This window comes from Penicillium chrysogenum (assembly GCF_028827035.1).
Source record: "Penicillium chrysogenum strain IBT 35668 chromosome Unknown utg000005l_segment0_segment0, whole genome shotgun sequence".
NCBI lineage: Eukaryota > Fungi > Ascomycota > Eurotiomycetes > Eurotiales > Aspergillaceae > Penicillium > Penicillium chrysogenum.
Window position 1 is genome coordinate 9,029,422 of NW_026622753.1, and position 17,833 is coordinate 9,047,254.

Consider the following 17,833-nt stretch of genomic DNA (forward strand, 5'->3'; position numbering starts at 1 on the left):
ATATTAAAGAAACCAATTTGGTCATCGAACATGTCTTGATTATCAAACTTTACCATCTATACCTACCATTATCCTTTCCCTAAACAACTACTGAAAGCTGGAAGCCAGCTACACTTTGTCACCATGTCTCCCAATGGACAAGCATACCTAGTCAAGCCTGATGCGCCCGAGGGTGCCACCAGATTCCCACAGGCTCGCCTTGCACCCCTTTCCAACCACCGCACCATCTACATCTCCGGCACGGCGTGCTGTCGCCCCGACGGCACCTGGCCCGGCGTCACTGAGAACCCAGACGGAACGTGCACAACCGACATTCGCAAGCAAACGGCGGCGGTTCTCGAGAACGTCGACAACATAATCAAGGGCGCGACAAATGGCAAGGGCGGCATCCATAACCTGATTGATGCCGTCGTGTACATCCTGGACATGAAAACCCAATACGCTGGCATGAACGAGGAGTGGAACAAGGTCTTTAAGTCCCGAGATAGTGCACCTGCCAGGGCCACCATTGGCGTGAGGGAGCTCCCGGATCCCCGAATGATTGTCGAGGTCAAGGCTGTTGCAGTCGTCGATACCTAGAATAGACGGGACAAAGAGAACAATATTTTAACGACGTGGTGTTGCTTTTCTCGTACTCATGTTTGGGACGTGTCTGGGAAGAGTTTAGATAGCGTTGTGAGTGATGACTCGACTCCGATAATGGTCCTCGCGAAAATCAATCTTCTTCCGGGTATCTTGTCAGAATAGTCGTAACGCGATTGCCTGGAGATAATCGGGTTCTTATCTCGAGCTGAGAGAGTGGATATCCTCATGTAATGAAGTGCCCGTAGGAGTGAGACGCACGGGATAGCATTTGGGACGAAACTGGTAGATACTGCAGACGCGACCAGGTCCACCTGTATCTAACTTACGTCTCAGTCAACAGCCTTCTTTGTGTGTCGGCGGAAGATCCCCGGTCCCCGATGGGATTGTCCCGGACTGAATGCGGGGAAATGTGGGAGTCTAGAGCAGATAAGGACAAAATATTCCAAGTCAAGTTTAGAAGATCCCACAGCTAGAGGGGTAGCCAAATGCTAAGAGATAACTGCAGAGTGTATTCCCTTTATTCCAGCACACTCCTCAAGTCTCTGCAACTCTTGCCCAATGCCCGACAGCGCTGCAGCGGGTGTTGTACCGGCAACCCCATCTCCGGCCCCAGCAAGGGCTCGAGCTTCGTGTTCGCGTTGTCACAGGAGGAAGAAGAGGTGCGACAGGTTGTTGCCGTCATGTAGGAACTGCGTGTCCGCGCGGATGAGATGTAGCTTCGAAGATGATGATCTCCAAACCGCTTCGTACCCGATAGTGTAAGTCGCCGCATGAGAGTGGATGTGACGTCTCCCGGTCTCTCATTCATAGATCTGCAGTGCCGCTCGTTTGCTCGACTGGTTTGAAGTATGCTGCTGACATGCTCGCAGGTACGTCCAGGGCCTGGAAGAAAAGCTTCGCCGTCTAGGGAGGGCAGCGGGTGTAGGAGGGCAGAACGCGCCCCACGCGACAGAGGCCACGGCTGTCTTGGACAGCAATCCCCCATTCAGAGACTTTGAGGTGCCGGAGACAGCAACAGTGTACCCAGAATGTAGCTCCCATGGCATTTACAGAAGCGAAGTAGCAAACGCATCCACTATTGCCGACAACATCCCCCCGATACAAGACCCTCTTGTCAGCCCACGGCCCACATCAAGTCAGACCTCGACATTTGGCCAGCAACTTACAGCGCTGTCATTAGAAGCTACTGCTGAGCGACACTTGGGATCAACCACGGGCCTCTCATTCGCAGAGCTGACTCAGATGGTCCTACGTCGTTTGACACCAGACAAGGCGGACTTTGTATTCAATAGTCATCAAGACAACACTACCGGAGCCAATCCCTTGGACCTGAGCTTCCCCGCAGATCCATTCAACGACTCGTTCTTCCAGAACTTGAGTGAATCCATCTCCGTCCATCCGTTACTGTTTGGTGACCTCTTCCTCCCTGAATTTACCGGATCCGACGCGCCTCTTGGCTCCCTGGTATGGCCAGCAGATGAGACATACGTGCGGCGACTGGTGGATTTCTATTTCGCGCACTCCCATACCTTGTATCCCATTATGAAGCGGTCCGAGATCATGGACGTGTTCGAAAAGATCCATCAAAATCCTCAGAGCTTGGCAACACAAGCTCCCCTCGACATCTTCAGGATCTGGATGGTCCTGGCCATCGGCTCCACCGCTTACTCTTCTGTTACCCTGTCTGGGGAGTCGGAATCGATGATGTTTTACAACAACGCCCTGCAGTATTCTGACCAAGCTTTGGGGGGTGATGAGATGGTATACACACCTGTCTATTACTTCAGCGCCGAGGAGAATCCAACTGACGAGAGTCTAGTCTGCCTTGGAGGCTATAATGCTCCAAGTCTCTTATTCTTTTTCAATCAACTAGGTCCTAGTGAGTGACAGGCAGTTGACCGGGGATATTCCAGACACTGACGGAAGTAGACACCTGGTTTCTCGTTGGCACCGCTGCCCGTCTGGCCTTAGGAATGGGGCTCCATGCAGCCTCATCGTATCACAAATTTCCTCTTGATGGGCAGCAAAGACGCAAACGCATCTTCTTTTCAATATATATGATGGATCGGTAGGTTATAGTCATCGTTCTTCTCCTCTTCCTTCCTTTCGTGTCCAGAATTAGCCGGCTAATAGCGACACTTAGCGTTGTTTCCATTACCTTGGGCCGCCCCTTTGCATTGCATGATGATGACATAGATGTAACGGTGAGCCGATCGTTGTGTGAATGAGCTGAGATTCCCTTCTCCAATATCGTCTAACTGAGTGGAAACAGCCATTCGAAGATGCCGATGAAGAATATATACACTCCGACTGCATCGGCCCCCAAAACTCCCTCCAGCCATCGATGATGGCCGTTCCGCTACACATTCTATCACTACGAAGAATTGCAGGCAAGATTTCACGGCAGGTGTACGGGAATTTCAAGAACTCAAAGATGACTTTACAAGAACGCGAAGCAATAATAGCTTCCTTGCACCAGGAACTACTCGCCTGGCGCCGGGGCATGCCCTTCCCGCTCCCAGACATCGACGACAGAGTACCACATCTCAACACAACGTGGTATGACTTCAACTACTATACCCATCTCGCGATGATCTACAGACCGTCCCCACTATTCCCCGTTTCAGACGTAAAGCGGATCAAGATGCTGGAGACGGCAGCGTCAATGTCACTTCGTCAGGCATTCAGCATGCATCAACAAAGACGATTCGCGTACAACTGGTTGAATTTTCTGGCACTTTTCACGGCGACTCTATCACTAGTCTATGCGATCACGGCTCAGCCTGATGACCTCGGCGTTGTCTTGAGAGACACGCGAGCCATCGCTGATCTCGACCTTGCAACTCAACTTTTCGAGACCCTCGGACTCAAGTTTGTGGCAGCCAAGAAGATTCAGGGTATGATCGCCGAGATATCTCGGCGATATAAAGAGGTTCGCGCCTCGAAGACTATGGAACCCAATATGGGATATCGGGAGTGAAATACTCATTGCACATTTGGAAGTACGGCGACAGACGAATACGTAATTAATTGAATCATAGTTTTAGCTTTTTTATATGCGTTCATTCGGGCAGCTTCCCCCTCACAAACTAGGTACAACCCCCTCCCAGTGTACGGGCGGCTTGTCCATGGCCTGAACTGCTAAGAGACTTTGTCAACATCCTTCCATGGCCCCATAGCTAAGGGTGCGATGAGAGAAAAGTAAGGATGTCCACGGGTGTATATTGGAGAGTAGGAGGGAAGAGAAGCGATGTACATCCTATGGTTGTTCCTTTGATATCTCCTTTTTACAAAAGAGCGGCCACTACCTTTCTCTGTCAGTCGAAAATAAACAATAAACACCCCGTCAATTGGTCTAACATGCATCAGAAGCAAAAAGGATCAAGAAGCGTGATACATAACACAATCCACATCGAAAAGAAACCTCCATATCTCCATGGCCTTCTCAGGAACGCGCCGATTACCCCTACCTACATATGCAAGAATATTCATCCTCTGCTGAGCAGTGAGAACATTCCCTTTGTCCAAGGCCATACCCATGACATCAGACCATATGTCCAGCGACATCCCAAGACGCCAAACCTCCTGGGACTGTCCATCCAACTGTTTGCGAGAGCGAAACACTCCAATGTTGATGGCATCCACCAAATCCCTTTCAAGTCCAAGGCACTCAAAGACCTTCCCACCGGAAGAAAGCTGAGCCTTTTTTCAGTTAGCACCGCCAACTCGAGACTATCAAAGTATTGGACTTACCTCAATGACCTTCTCATTGAACAGAACGGTTTCCATCGCCTTCGCCATCTTCAGAGCCATTGTCCAGATCTCCGAACCTCGGATCTCACCCTCACTCGCAGGTGCGTAGAGTGCCCTGAGCACACATAGGAATTTTATTTCATGTCTCACTTTCCACGATTTGCCTCCCCGCAAGAAATCCGAACTCGGAGGAGTCTCCAAGTTGTCAATCGCGACAGTCAAACTGGAGTCGAAACTCAACCCTCGCTGCGCCATTTCAGTTGCCCAGCATGGCGCCTGACGGACGCGTTGAGGCAAGTGCTCATTCAACAGCCAAGTGATGCTCGGATTCTTTTTCTCGGTTTCCGGTCGAGAGGCGGCCCCCTTCGTCTTCGGAAGATAGAAGCGGAGGAACTCGCGGGATTCCTGCATAAACAGCATACCGGCTAGGTGGATAACGCCAATGGATGACATTGGGATTTCGGTCAGTATCAGCTCCGGTACTGATCGCAGTCCACGAGTTTTGCGGAAGTGTCTTCGATTGCTCTCGGATGCAATCTCGGACGCTCCCTGAGGCTGAGGTGTTGGATCCTTATCTCCAGTATGCGCGGGATCTGTACCCCCGTCGTCATAAATGGACAGAGAGAAAAAGGAATCAACGCCAGGACCGTGGTCGTCGGAGGTCAGGTCCTCACTTTGGCCAGCACTGAAATCATGACCTTCCCCAGAGAAAGCAGTGGGGTAAGCAAGTTTGCTGCGGATATAGACCCTAGCCAAAATCTCCACACCGGGAGAACCGAGAGGATTCCCGGAGAAGTTGACTCTCTTGAGCATGTAACACTCCTCAAAGGAGTTTAAGAAATACTTCCACGCCGCCCTTTGTCCAGCAGTATTCACCTCGATACAGTTGTAAGACAGGTCGAAATCACTCAGGTCACCAGTACTGAGTCTAATTGCCATACCCAGCTTGGGCAACGACTTGAAGCTCAGACAATTGCCGCCCAGCTGGAGCTTCAATAGGCGAACAAAGCCGTCGGGGTGCTTGTCGTCTTTCTCTTTCTGGAGAGTCTCCAGCAGGGCATCGATGAATATATCGAACCCCTCGTCGGTTAGCTTGCGGCCTGAGAGATCGATCTTGACTGCCGGGTTGCGGGAGGCTGCGTCGCAGTTGTCTCCTCCAGGAAGTCTTCGTCTCTATTGGAAGTTAGGATCCATGTCAATTGGGCGAGGCCTGAGAACTCATACCAAGTCTCTGGCGGCGATTCTGGCCATCTCGGCACCTTCCATCGTCCGCTGTGCCGACTTGTCAGTATAAATTCCCACTCATGCACCGCCTTTCTCTGGGTGTACTTACAGACGCGTAGTGCATGCGGGTCATCTTTATTTGACGGATCGGTCCTGCTGTCGTCTTTCGTGATTGGTGTTTGCAACTGAAGATGCTGGAAGACTGCACAAATGGATTTGCAATTGGGAATACTGGTGACAACGCCGGTTCAAATGTTGGAGAGTGAATATCTTGCTGCTGAATGTTGTGTGTATCCGAGAATATCCCGGCGTGCAAGCCACCTTTTATATTTGCGTAAACTGACACACACTGCCATACGAAATACTAGCTATCCCCTAACATCTACCCCTGAGTGAGTCGATAACCAATGTAGCAAAGCACATGGATATCAAGTTGACACGAGACGAAAACGTGAGTTACCAGTCAACACCATGTCCATCATTTTGGACGGTGAGCATAACCAAAACCCGAAAGAACTAAACGTTTAAAGACGAAAGGAACTTAAGACCTTCAGTATGAATGTCTGAAATCAAAAACGGTCCAACGTGCCCAGTGTTTTGGAGTCATACTTGGTGAGACATCGGAGAATCTCAAAGCAACAGAATTCTTTCAGATTATTTCATGCTGATAATTCTAAAAGTCAATATAGAATAGCCACCAATATTCTATATAGAAGTAAGACAAGCCATAACTTGTACCAGTTCGCAGCAATCCAGCACCATACATGCCACCGCTCAAGAATGAATCCTAAAAATGTATGGAAAATGCAAAGATTCCACCATTTGACCAGCAATTCTCCAGCCTTTAAATAAACTTAATAATATCCTTGAACTCATCAAGCAGATCGATTCCATCATCCCATTTTGCAGTCAAATCCATCCGACCGGCGAGCATCGGAGACACAGCAGCGGGAGAAACAGGAGATGCAGAAGAAACAGGAGACGCAGGCTGCTCAGAGCCCAGTGGTTGCTCATTGTTCAAGAGGTCTGAGGGATGAGCCTTTAGAGCCGAAACAAAAGGACTTTGCTTCGCCCGCTTTTTAAGTTCCTCTGTTCGGGTTTCGTCTTGACTCGCCTTCCGTTTCAGGTTGGGCGGTTGATCTGCTCTTTCTGGTAGTGGCAGCGTGCTCTGCTTTACAGGAGACCCTTTTTCTATTGCCAGTGGCAATTCTGTTGAGTCTGGTGGTGTGTCGTCTGGGATCTCGATTATCTCATGTTGGGGCTTAGAGATTGATGGCTTAGTTCGCTCTTTTTGAGCGAGATTGGGCAGTGAAGCGGAGGGTGAAGGCTCGGGGTCTCTATTCTTCGGTTTCTTCGTTCTCTTCACTGCAACATCTGTGATGTTGCTCTTTGTCTGGTTGTTCACTACTGGAGAAACCGATGTTGCGAACCCCGATGCCCTGTTCCCGAGAAGACGTGATGGAGATGGTAGATCATCAAAGACTTCATCGCCGTAGTCACTGTAGAGAGGTTTGGTTGACGTCTTTTCCCTCTTTCTCGTATATGAAGGAAGGTTTTTGTCTTTTTCCGAAAGGACAGATTCCTCTCGACTTGGGTCCTTCTTTCCAGCTTGCGACGTCGACATCTTCTTCATCTTCGAAACATGATCGTCATTCTTAGGCCCCGTGACGCGTTGTTTGGCCATTTGGTTTCTCGAGCTCGAACTATTCTTAGGAGTTGGCTTGGTGATGCTGGCAGAGATAGTCAGTTGATTTAGGCCAGCTTCCCTTTGAGTCGCGGGGATGCTCCGCTTCGGAGGTTTCGGGGGCTTTTCCAAGCCCTCACGACAGCAGAAATGTTTGCAGCTAGGATTATTAGATCAATAATAAAGAAAGTAGTGGATTTTCAAACCTTGATTTATCCTTGCACTTGTGATTGCAAGCCCATTTGCCATTCGCAAGTCTGACTGGCTCGTATTCCTCCTCTGCTTCGTCTATATCTACCGCCCAATCATCTTCTTGAAGGTTTGACACCTTCGGTGGTGCTCTCTTCGCTGGGGTAGGTGGAGTTGCGTCGATCGAGAACCAACCTATATCCTCGAATTGCGGAGGTTGTGGCTTTGTAGGTTCCTTTGGTTTGTCGCGGCGTTCATTCGCAATGAGGAAGTCATCGAGCTGCAAGTCATCGCCATCAAAATCGTCCGCATCCCGCCGAGACTTGGTCTTGGTATTAGCCATCACTCGATCATGAGAACGAAACGTGTGGGCCTTCAGTTTCGTCGCATCTTTGGAGCTCAAATTCTCCTCGGAGTGGCGAGATTGTATGTTCGATGCTCCAGTATTTTGGGCGTTGGCATTCTTATCTCTCATAGCAGCAAAGAGACGAGAAGGCAGATTAAGTCTGAGCTCTGCTTGTCTCCACGTCCCCGCTGTAAAATTGTCAGCATGTATATAAGTGTGGCTTTGGTCGCGTTCAAAAGTCTTACCGATTTCATCGCACATTGCATGGCACACGATGACATGGTCAGCACTCGTCAATTCCGCCGTGAGCTCGATCTCCAGTTTATCTTGGAGTTTGATCGCACTGGAAGGGCATCAGCATTCCCTATAACAAGATAACTAGGTCTTGATCTCACCTTGCACGTCTGAGATCGACCATGTTGCCATCGGACCTCTCTACCAAGCAACATACATGGACAGGCCGACGTTGGAAGTACGTCGGGGTCTTGTCATTCATAAACGCGACTTCAACCTTAAAGCGGACATTGACATAGTTCATCCTCACCTCCTGTGGCACATGTTAGGAAAATGATATTTACCATAATGACATAACAATTGCAAACCTTGGCAAGCATTTTCACAGAGATCCTCAATTTTGGGAACTCCTTCAATCTCGAGAGCAACTTCGACCCGAAAGGCGGATTCTTGCTAAGAACCATCTCAATCTGATGAGGCTCGGCAGATTCCAGCCCTTCAATACTGGTAATACCAGCAGCAGCCAACTTCCGAACTGCAACCACGCCCACTTGCTCGATCTGCTTCATTTGGAGAGGTGAGTGATCCCAAGCCTTTGCCCCGAAGCTCCGGGCGAGTTCAAGGGCATTGCGGATCGCAATTGAGTCGCCGCGGGCGATTTGACAGTCGATCAAACAGCGGATTAGTCGGTTTACGTGCGCGAAGACTAGACTTTTATCTTGCTGGAAGGTGAATTTGTGTTTTTGGAATTGTTCGCTATCGGGATACTCGATTGCACCTAGCTCGGATTGGAGGAGTAGTGAGATCTTGTGGGCTTGGAGGGCTAGATCGACTTTGATGGGGAAACGAATGCCCGGGTCACGGTTGATCTCTCGGTAGAGTAATTTCTCGCCGGCTTTGAGGCGGATCTCACGAAATTCTTCGGCTTGTGCGATCACGTTAAGCTGGAACCGTAATGTCAGTTGAAGTTCTTCATTTTAGGTGGAAAGAATATGCCCACAGTTTCAGACAACGTTGGTTTCGGCTTCAGAGACAGTAGCACTTTCATAGTCTCGAAGCGGATGTAGTACCGAGCCATAGCGTCGCCAAACTGGGTCGAAGAAAGGCTCTCTGCTTGAACCAGACCGCATTTTCGAAGAAGATCGACATCCTTCTCACAAATCTGGCGAAGTAATTTATCTTCGTCTTCTTGGTTTGCACCTTCTTTGAGTTTGTAGTGCGTCGGGTTTCGACGAAGTCTCACAAACAAGAATGTACCAGCAAGCCATTTGACAGCCGATTCGATGTCCGAGATGTTGCCCAGGCCAATCTCAGCGTTGAGATGATCAATCAGATTCAAATGCAAACAGCTCTCCAGACTCTCAGAGCCCTGAACCAATCTCTCATAGTGGGCGACGCGTTCCTTTCTGGTCAGGATAACGGCAGTGGCGCTATCATCGAATTGAGGTCGGCCCGCACGGCCGAGCATCTGCATCATCTCCAAATCCGAGTACTCCTTGCAGCCTCCATCTTGCCAACTGACAGTGTTTTTGATGATAACTAGGTGGCAAGGCAGGTTGATTCCAACTGCAAGTGTAGACGTGCAGCATATGATGCTTATATTCCCTTCTCTGAAGCCCGTCTCAACAGTGTGGCGATCAGCGGGACCCAAGCCAGCATGGTGAAATGCTACGCCAGCAACGAGTGTTGCTATCTTGAATTAGCAGTGTCAGTCTAGGAAGGAGCTCAGATACATACTCTTGAGATCCTCGTTGTGAGCTTCCAGGCGCTTCTTAGGTTCCTTCCAAAGCCTGGCGGGTGGATTTGTCAATGTGAAAAGCCGCGCCAATTCTTTCGCCGTCGCGAGCGATGAATTCCGTGTGCAACAGAATATCAGGATGGGCTTCTTGCATGAGTGCATGCCGATCACTTCGGGTAGCCTTTTCAAGCACCGATTAGTATGCAAAGCCAGCAAGTTGGCATGAAAGGATAGGCAGAAATAGAAAGAAATCACATACTTTGAACCGCAGACTTTATCAAATGCAAAGTCATTCAAACTAGACGCATACCCATAGACAATCTTCTTCAACACGACAGGACGAAACTCCTCGCCGAAATGCTCCCGGTGCGCGGGAACATGCTGGTTTGTCGCATCCTTCCCAAGCCATGTAGCAATATCCTCGGAATTGGGGATAGTAGCACTCAGCGCCACAAATCGCACATTCGACCCGATGTTCTTCATACGTGAAACCACAGCCTCAAGCGTCGCCCCACGAGTCTCCTTCAGGATATGCACCTCGTCAATGAGAAAGAGCTTCACGAGCTGCATCAACTTCATATGATCTTTCCATTTCCGAGTCATGCTATCCCACTTCTCAGGCGTCGTGATGATAATCTGGCTAGCCTGGACATTGCGCAGCTGCATGTGGTCCGTGTCTCCGGTGAGTTCTGCGCACTTGAGATTCAGGCTGGAGAACTTGGAGTTCCAGTCTCGGAAGCGCTCACTGCAGAGGGACTTGGTCGGTGCCTGGTAGACTACTTTGAAGCGTTCGTCTTTAAGAGTGTTCAGGAGTCTGCAGATGGCCAATTCCATCACCACTGTCTTGCCGCTACCAGTTGGTGCAGACAGGACGATGTTGTCATTGCTGTTGTAGACGGAGTGGAAGGATTTTGATTGAATTGCATTAAAGAGTGGAAAGGGGAACATCGAGCGGTAGTTCTCCGGAAGGTCATTTACTGATACGAGGACGATTCCCCGCACAGAGGGTGGGATATTGCTAAAAGGGTTCCGAGGTCTATTTCCAATCAAAGCCTCCTGACTCGCTTGAGTAATCGGTCCCTGAGGTGAGGACTGACTAGTCTCGTCATGGTATGGGCGGTTCGTCTCGAGGCTGCGCTGTCCCGTCTGTGTGCCATTCTTCTTCTGACGGAACAAAGCAAGCGGGCTTGAAAGAGGCCCTAATATAGGGTCCGATGAACCGATGCTCGAGCTGGCTGTTACTTGTCAATACCGAAGTAATAAGGCAAACACCAACATCCTATACAAGTAACTCACGCTGAAAGAAACGAGAGAATTGTGGTGGATGTAGATCAGACTGACGAGACGGTTGAAGTGGCGTAGATGTAGGCACTCTAAACCCTGAATCTCGAATTGCCTCGTCTCTATCCTCTGAAGCTAGTAGTTCGAGGTCTAACTTTCATCAGCACCATCCATGATGATGAGCCGGCAGACTCACCAAAATCATCCAATTGAGGATCCTCATCATGGGCTGATGATGCCAAGCCATCGAAGGGCTTTCGGGGAGATGAGCTGTTGTATTGTGGCTGCTGGGAGCCTTGGATAAGTCTCTGGTCGATGATACCAGTTCTACTACTCTTGGAGGGAGAGGGGGCATTGGTGCGCCTCTTGTTGGGCACTTGAAATGGTTTAAAATTTGGGTTCTGATGATGTCTCCTCATTTTGAAATGCGTTCTCGATGATTCGGATTCTGGGGTTTGGAGTGATGAATTTCCAAAGTGGCTGCCCAGGTGGTCCCAAGGTCCGGGACCCCGATAACGTGACGGCACGTGGACTGCCCATACCTTTGTAGTTTTTGTATATACTATAGCGATGTCTTTTAAGAATCAGCAAGAATAGGGATTGTCAAGTGTTCTGGGGTATATCAAAGTGTTTCATTGCTTCGTATATATGCATACATGAGCCAAACCTGGCAGGTATCTTGACAGACATGCAAAATCTGGCAGCGAAGAGTAGCTAGCTCCAAAGTAGGAGCAATATCAAAGGCTCGCGGTGGACGGTTCTCTTGAAGACCGCACTTCCACCCGCATCTGTCAGGTATCCAATATCATTTCCCGTGAAGCATCTCATCAAGTAGGCCAATATCAATGTGCATAGCGAGTTGCAGCAATCATTTCTCATCGAAATAGCTCGCGCTCGCATTCCGGCTAGAGCTTACTCTAGTATGGCCTGGTGCTGGTGAGGTGGGACGGGAGGACGACATGCCGTCAGAGAGGAAAGGTGAAGTTGGGAGTTTGATAGAAAAGTCGTTGGGAGGCGCCACGGGGGAACCCTCGGGACCTGCGGGGTCCTTTTCGTAGGCGTCGATGCGGATTGGAGGTGGACGAGAGGCACCCATCGCAGGGTTGAAGGTGGGGTTTCCATAGTAGTGGGTTGCTATCAGGACTGCAGCCGAGCCCAGGAAGAACTGTAATATGCCAGTTAGTCTTGTTCATAATGTTCGTGTGGAGAACAGCGATCTAGAGCAGAGGTTAGGAAGTGTTAACAAGGCAAGGGACGTACGCTTGAAGTGACCTCAAAGTCAAACAGCCAGATGCTTCCAACAATGCTCAAAAGTATGTTGGCAGTTGTGGCCAAACTCCTTGCATCCTTCTGCGCGTGGCTGACGTAGAATGCAGAAACGATACCACCCAAGGCTTGAATGATGATGGTAGACCACACCACCCAATTGTAGCCCTGGAAGAAGCCATCTTCAGCAATTCTTTCACCATCCCGGAAGACAATTCCAATGAAAAGAGCCGGGAAAACGGAGTAGACGGCTAATTGCACGTTGCGGACCCACAACGAAATATGGTTGGAGCTGTCCTTTAAGACCTTCTCGAAATAAATACCAGCAAGTCCAGAAGCCAAGGACGCTCCGATGGTTGCAAGGAGACCAATTGCGGGGTTCAAGTGTGGGTCAGCCGTCAGGATGTCCTCTTCGATGCCTTCGTATGTTGCAGACCGCTTTTGCAGGCTGCTGCCAGCACCAGCACCTTGCTTAACAGCCTTCCACTCCTCCAAGGAGCGAGGGAAATGATGGCTAGCATGTTCATCATGCAGCATCTGCTCGGGGCTAGCGTCGGGAATTTGCACCAATGCCACGCCCACAATGAGAAGCAAAAGCAGGCCCCACTTGCGGGGAGGGATGCTCCGTTTCAGGAGCATCAGACCAAAGACCGCAGTAGTAAGGAACTTCAGCTGGAATGTAACCTGGAACGATGCAGCCCGTAAGTTCGAGAGCGCAATGAACAGAAGGGAGTTGGACAAGACGTCGAGCCCGGCAGGGATAGCGAGTTTCCAGCTGTCGCCCGAGAATACGGCGCTTGTGAGGGAGAAAAAGAGGGAGGTGGCGGGCATCGAGGGGGGTGCAGTTTTTGAGACGTCGTAGAGTGCCATTGTGAGGGAGATGGCCAGCTTGACCACTTCAACCAGAAAGACCGCCGTGGAAGTCAGGTAGCGTTTACCACCGGCGGGGGGCATGACTCGAGAATAATGAGCGAGCTGAGATAGTGCAGAAAGACAGATTAGCTTCCGTCCTATTCCTGTCACAAGGATTTTCACGTCGTCCAGGATGACTTACCAACACAAACGCAGTCGACTCCGCAGTCAACTAGAAAGAAACCAAGGCAAGTCAGCGAACAGTCCCCAAGGCCGCAAACGCCGTATAATGCCCAACGAGCTCATACCAGAATCCATGGTGCGATATTGGCCGCAGCTCGCAGGCCAGACGGCTGGCGTTGGGCGCGATCTCCCATAACGAAGTAGGTCGCGTGTTCCCGCTAAACAGTGGCTAACGTTTCCGCAAAAGGGGCACACAGTGCAATCCCCCGTCCGGTGAATGTGGTAAATGGACTCAGTTGAGGGAGCGACAAGAGAAGTGTGCGCGATGTACGGAGTAGAGTGAACTGTAAATCCCGATTCGCGAACCAGGGGTGGGTTATTCTGGAGATCTTCCCTTTTAGGTCCCGATAGGGTTTCCCGAGGCGATCGGAGGCGACACGGGTGGCTGGGAGAAGGAGAGGACGAGCGTCGCGCTACTCCTTTGTATGAATGAGGGTATTTCGAAGAACTTGAGGGAAAAGAGTTATTGAAAACGGAAAGGAAAGGATAGAGTGTTCAGAAAGCGATAATCCGGGGTTATAGACGAGAACCTTGGAAGGTCGGCGGTCAGAGAGTGGATCACAGAGAGGAGGTTCAAGCGCTGGAGTTGTCTCTGCGATACCTAGGTACATAGGTAAGTGCATATACGGAGTACAAATATTATCGTTTATGTACCTCGTCGGTGGGAATCTCATATCGTATTTACAATGTTTACGTTTACTCAATTCTGGCCAGCCCCTTAACCGTGAGAGTTGATGACGTCGAGCTGTCCAGGGCATCTCCACCAGCCCCATTCTTATTCCTCGCATGTCGTCATTCATATTGTCGATTCCTATGGTTGAGGTTGATCATTCTAGACTTTTATGCCCATCTTGAAAGATACCTAAATTATGTATAGACGTCCAAAGGGTTAGTTAAAAAAGGGACACTACATGTTCAGATTTTATATGGCCAAGTATAAGGCCCATCCATATAAGCGGCCGAATATCCCCCAGTTTTGTTTTACACAAATGCCCAATTTGCTATAGACAATTAAGAGGTCAATTAAACAATTCAAGTACTCTACAGTGTCGGAAATTATTCCTAAGGGAGATGTATGATCCTGAAAGCCAATAGGACCCAAAGTCCCTAGGGGTCACTATGCACTGCAACATACGACTCAAGGCTAGGGTGGACTACCATTGTGGGGGAACTATGTGGAGAATCGGGCAAGATCATTGAACAAGTTTAATGTATTGATGGTCATTGAGAATATTAATGACAACAGTCGTGAGCCGGAAATAATGAAATCGTGAGAAAGACACGGAAACCACCCAAGTAATACATGAAAGCAGGTATAGAAGCCCGCGTGTGAACGCTAATTCAAAAAGTAATGAAAAAATAGTGAGAAGGGAAAAAGAAAGATGGTCGGCCATGTAGGAAAGGGACTTGGGGTCCATGTGGTTGGGTAGATAAGAGCTTGCAGCAAAGTGCTGCAAGATGCAATCAGGTCAAGGAAATTTGAGAAAGACTGTAGAGGATCGAATCAAGTAGGAATACAAAGTGAGAGAAGAGTAAAATAGGAAATGTAAGGGATGAAGTGAGAGTGTTGGGTATCAAAGGCCAGGCGATCAGTGCACAGTAGCGATATTGGCGCTTTCCTGGTTCCAATCAAAGTCGAAAGACCAGAGAGGAATACCATTGTTGCGTTTTATCTCACCGGCATCATCCAGCAGGATAGCCTCGCTGCTATCCGTGCGACGGCGGGTGTGCTGTTTCTGGTCTTCGGGAATGGCAGGTGGGGGTCCTCTTGGTGGTGGCTTCGGGGAAGGAAGAGGCGAGAAACGATGAATTGGCAAAGTGGGTGTTAACGGTGAAGCACCGCTGGTGGCGGGGGAGGGCAAGCTCTCAGAATAGTCCCCACTGACACTAGAAGAGGAGACTGCAGTGCGGGGTTTCGGTTCACCATCCGAACCAGAGCTTTGGGAAGGCGTATCTTTGTATTGGGTAGCACCCTTTTCTGATCGGACGTCGAATGGCGGGAAAACGTTGCTGAGACGCAGGAATGAGGTGTCGGATCCGCAGAACGAATCGCGGGATGGGCCAGACGCTAGTGATCTTCTGTCCGCTCCAGGAGCATTGAACAAACTGGGGGTGACTTTGCCCTTCCGAATACGCATCGCCTCGAGGAGATCTTGCTCTTGGCGGGTCACCGCGATCACGCGACTCCTTCGGTTCAACTCTTTCAACTCTGCAGGGGAGCGGAGAGGCTGCTGCGGGAACTGCGCCAGGATCTCATCCGGGATAGTGGGAACTCCGCTCGAACGGGGTGTTTGCGTGGTTCGTCCACTTCTCTGAGAAGACTTGCCATTGGAATGTTGAGAAGCCTTCCGCGGGCGAGGTACTGGCACTGGCACTGGCTGGCTCTTTTCGGTTTGACGGGAGCCTCGGGTACTAGTCGAGAGTGCCCGGTCAACGCGTCTTGCCGCCGTGGCGGTGGTCGCGTGGGCAGTGGAAGCCGTGTAGACCTGGGGCTCGTATTCGTCATAATTAGCCACACTGTCTCTTCTAGACTTGCTCGCATTGTGCTTTGGCTCGGTCGGGGTGTGGTCCTCGTCACCCTCGTCCTCTGAAGAGGAGGACAGGCAAAGCATACTGGTGTTTCGCAGATCCTTGTTTTTCAAGGTACTTTTGCTGCTCTTCTTGGTCACCGAGCTCTTCTCGCTCTTTGGTTTTGACTCGGTGGTCTTCCAAGACTCCTGGGAAGTGCTCAAGCCGCGACCGCGCTTTGGGTCGAAACATGCAGGAGGACTCAAGTATGTCTCCTTAGGTCGGGAGGGGCTGTGACCACGTCTTGAGCTCTTCCGAGATTCCTGCGGGTGAGGCTGTTCTTGCAAATGCTCTCGGCTGGTCGTATACGTGCTTGAGCGACTGAAAAGTGATCGCCGCCCTGCGTATCTATCCAGGGCTAAATCAATCTCACTCGTTCCCACTGTTCGCTCAAGTGATTGCTCCGGCCATTCGCTATTCTTGCTCTCTGCAATTGAAGGCAAATCCGAATTATCAACGCCATGCTTGGGTGGAGTATTTTTGGTGACCGAAGATCGGCGAGGAGGTGGGTCGACATGTCTCCTAGAGTTTCTTGTGCCTCCGGTCATCCTCTCAATCTTGTTGGAAGAATAATCCGGGGCGACTGTAGAGACGGGAGAAGGGGAGTTGACCATTCGGTGTGGGGAGAGAAGTGTTTGTGGTGCGGGATTCCGTGGCTTGGGGAACAAGACGGAAAGGTCAATTTTTGGAGGACGCATCTTCCGCTTGGACTCCTTGGGTGGATCCTGGGTTTGTGTATATGTCACTTGTGGCTCGCTGCCAAGTCCGTGGCGTACTCTAGGCTGGAGTTGACTCTTGGGTGATTTGGACGATTCTTTCGAGCTGAAATAGGAGAAAAGGGTGGAGGAAGAACCGGAATGGTGAACCTTTTTCGACGGCTTGGGGACCGGCGGCGCAGCCTCCTGTGATCGGTAGTCATGGCCTAGCAGAGGCGACGAAGCCCGTACACGAAGGTTTTGATCGGGGATCAAGGTATTCTCTGAAGAGCGCGGGAACGGGACGAAACCGGAGCTCTGTTTCGGAGCATTATTTGGCTTGCCAAAGCTCGGTCGGCGTACATTTGGAGGCTCCTGCCACCCGCCATGTTCTGTGGGGAGTGATATATCGGTTCCCAAAAAATCTCTGGGCTTTCGAGGTTCGCCGGTCTGCCCGTGATTGTTCCTGGGTGCTCATTGGGTCATGTTGTACTGGTTTCCGGCTTGATGTTCGAAGCGGCACATGGACCGGTGTGAGTTCTCGGTGTCCCATGGTGGGAGAGGCAGGGACAGGGTCAATTGCTCATGAAATCGTATGATGCGATGGGCCCATAGGCTCTGTACAATTTGTGGTGTGAGCGGGGTGGTTTAAATATCCTCTGTCGCTTTCGTTTCAACTCGATCTACTCCACCGAATTAGTTCAAGTTTGCAATTTAAGGGATATTGGGCCTCAATGTACCTGAAAATAGAACTGTTGTTTAAGGATATTGGGATTGGGGAAGGCCAGATAAAACCGAGCAAAATGCGTGACAAGTTGGGGTTGGAATGTTTTTTTGTATGTTCAAAATCCGAAGGAATTCCTGACCACGGGTTCACACGGGTCTTAAGGGGGAATCTCCACCGATGTCTTGAACGGACTGCTCATAGGCTGAGAAGCAGCGTTTCATTTATTTCAATTTAAATTGGAGTGGAGCACGGCATCTGATCGACAGATATTTGAAATAGTTGCACGGGAGTTCCAAGGTTACCTTACGGAGTACAGAGTACGGAATACAACATAATAGAATGTGATATCCAAGGTGATGAATCCTCTTCAGGGGTTTACCATCGGTATAGTATATAAGACATATCATGCTATAGAAACATGCATTTGCATGACACTATTTATGATGTA

The 17,833-nt window shown here is 50.0% G+C and overlaps 6 protein-coding genes across 6 annotated transcripts; 2 read left to right on the forward strand and 4 right to left on the reverse strand.

Moving 5' to 3' along the window:
* Positions 1-123: 123 nt before the first annotated feature.
* N7489_011786 (RidA family protein) lies at positions 124-579 on the forward strand (the record flags this gene model as incomplete). The annotated part of the gene is made up of 1 exon (XM_056717535.1): positions 124-579. The coding sequence occupies one exon, from the start codon at positions 124-126 to the stop codon at positions 577-579; it is 456 nt and encodes a 151-aa protein (XP_056565157.1).
* A 491-nt stretch (positions 580-1,070) lies between these two features.
* Positions 1,071-3,565, forward strand: N7489_011787 (fungal specific transcription factor domain-containing protein; the record flags this gene model as incomplete). Its single annotated transcript, XM_056717536.1, has 5 exons — positions 1,071-1,267; positions 1,455-2,464; positions 2,515-2,653; positions 2,729-2,789; positions 2,858-3,565. The coding sequence occupies 5 exons, from the start codon at positions 1,071-1,073 to the stop codon at positions 3,563-3,565; spliced, it is 2,115 nt and encodes a 704-aa protein (XP_056565158.1).
* A 401-nt stretch (positions 3,566-3,966) lies between these two features.
* On the reverse strand, positions 3,967-5,695 carry N7489_011788 (uncharacterized protein; the record flags this gene model as incomplete). Its single annotated transcript, XM_056717537.1, has 4 exons — positions 3,967-4,287; positions 4,339-5,511; positions 5,563-5,610; positions 5,672-5,695. The coding sequence occupies 4 exons, from the start codon at positions 5,693-5,695 to the stop codon at positions 3,967-3,969; spliced, it is 1,566 nt and encodes a 521-aa protein (XP_056565159.1).
* A 711-nt stretch (positions 5,696-6,406) lies between these two features.
* On the reverse strand, positions 6,407-11,453 carry N7489_011789 (uncharacterized protein; the record flags this gene model as incomplete). Its single annotated transcript, XM_056717538.1, has 10 exons — positions 6,407-7,406; positions 7,453-7,969; positions 8,027-8,124; positions 8,177-8,328; positions 8,384-8,959; positions 9,016-9,704; positions 9,753-9,934; positions 10,013-10,988; positions 11,050-11,184; positions 11,231-11,453. The coding sequence occupies 10 exons, from the start codon at positions 11,451-11,453 to the stop codon at positions 6,407-6,409; spliced, it is 4,548 nt and encodes a 1,515-aa protein (XP_056565160.1).
* A 449-nt stretch (positions 11,454-11,902) lies between these two features.
* N7489_011790 (putative UDP-galactose transporter) lies at positions 11,903-13,529 on the reverse strand (the record flags this gene model as incomplete). The annotated part of the gene is made up of 4 exons (XM_056717539.1): positions 11,903-12,199; positions 12,295-13,275; positions 13,355-13,384; positions 13,461-13,529. 4 exons carry the CDS (start codon positions 13,527-13,529, stop codon positions 11,903-11,905), a joined length of 1,377 nt encoding a protein of 458 aa, XP_056565161.1.
* Positions 13,530-14,984: 1,455 nt separating this feature from the next.
* N7489_011791 (uncharacterized protein) lies at positions 14,985-17,211 on the reverse strand (the record flags this gene model as incomplete). The annotated part of the gene is made up of 2 exons (XM_056717540.1): positions 14,985-17,108; positions 17,152-17,211. The coding sequence occupies 2 exons, from the start codon at positions 17,209-17,211 to the stop codon at positions 14,985-14,987; spliced, it is 2,184 nt and encodes a 727-aa protein (XP_056565162.1).
* Between the last annotated feature and the right edge of the window lie 622 nt (positions 17,212-17,833).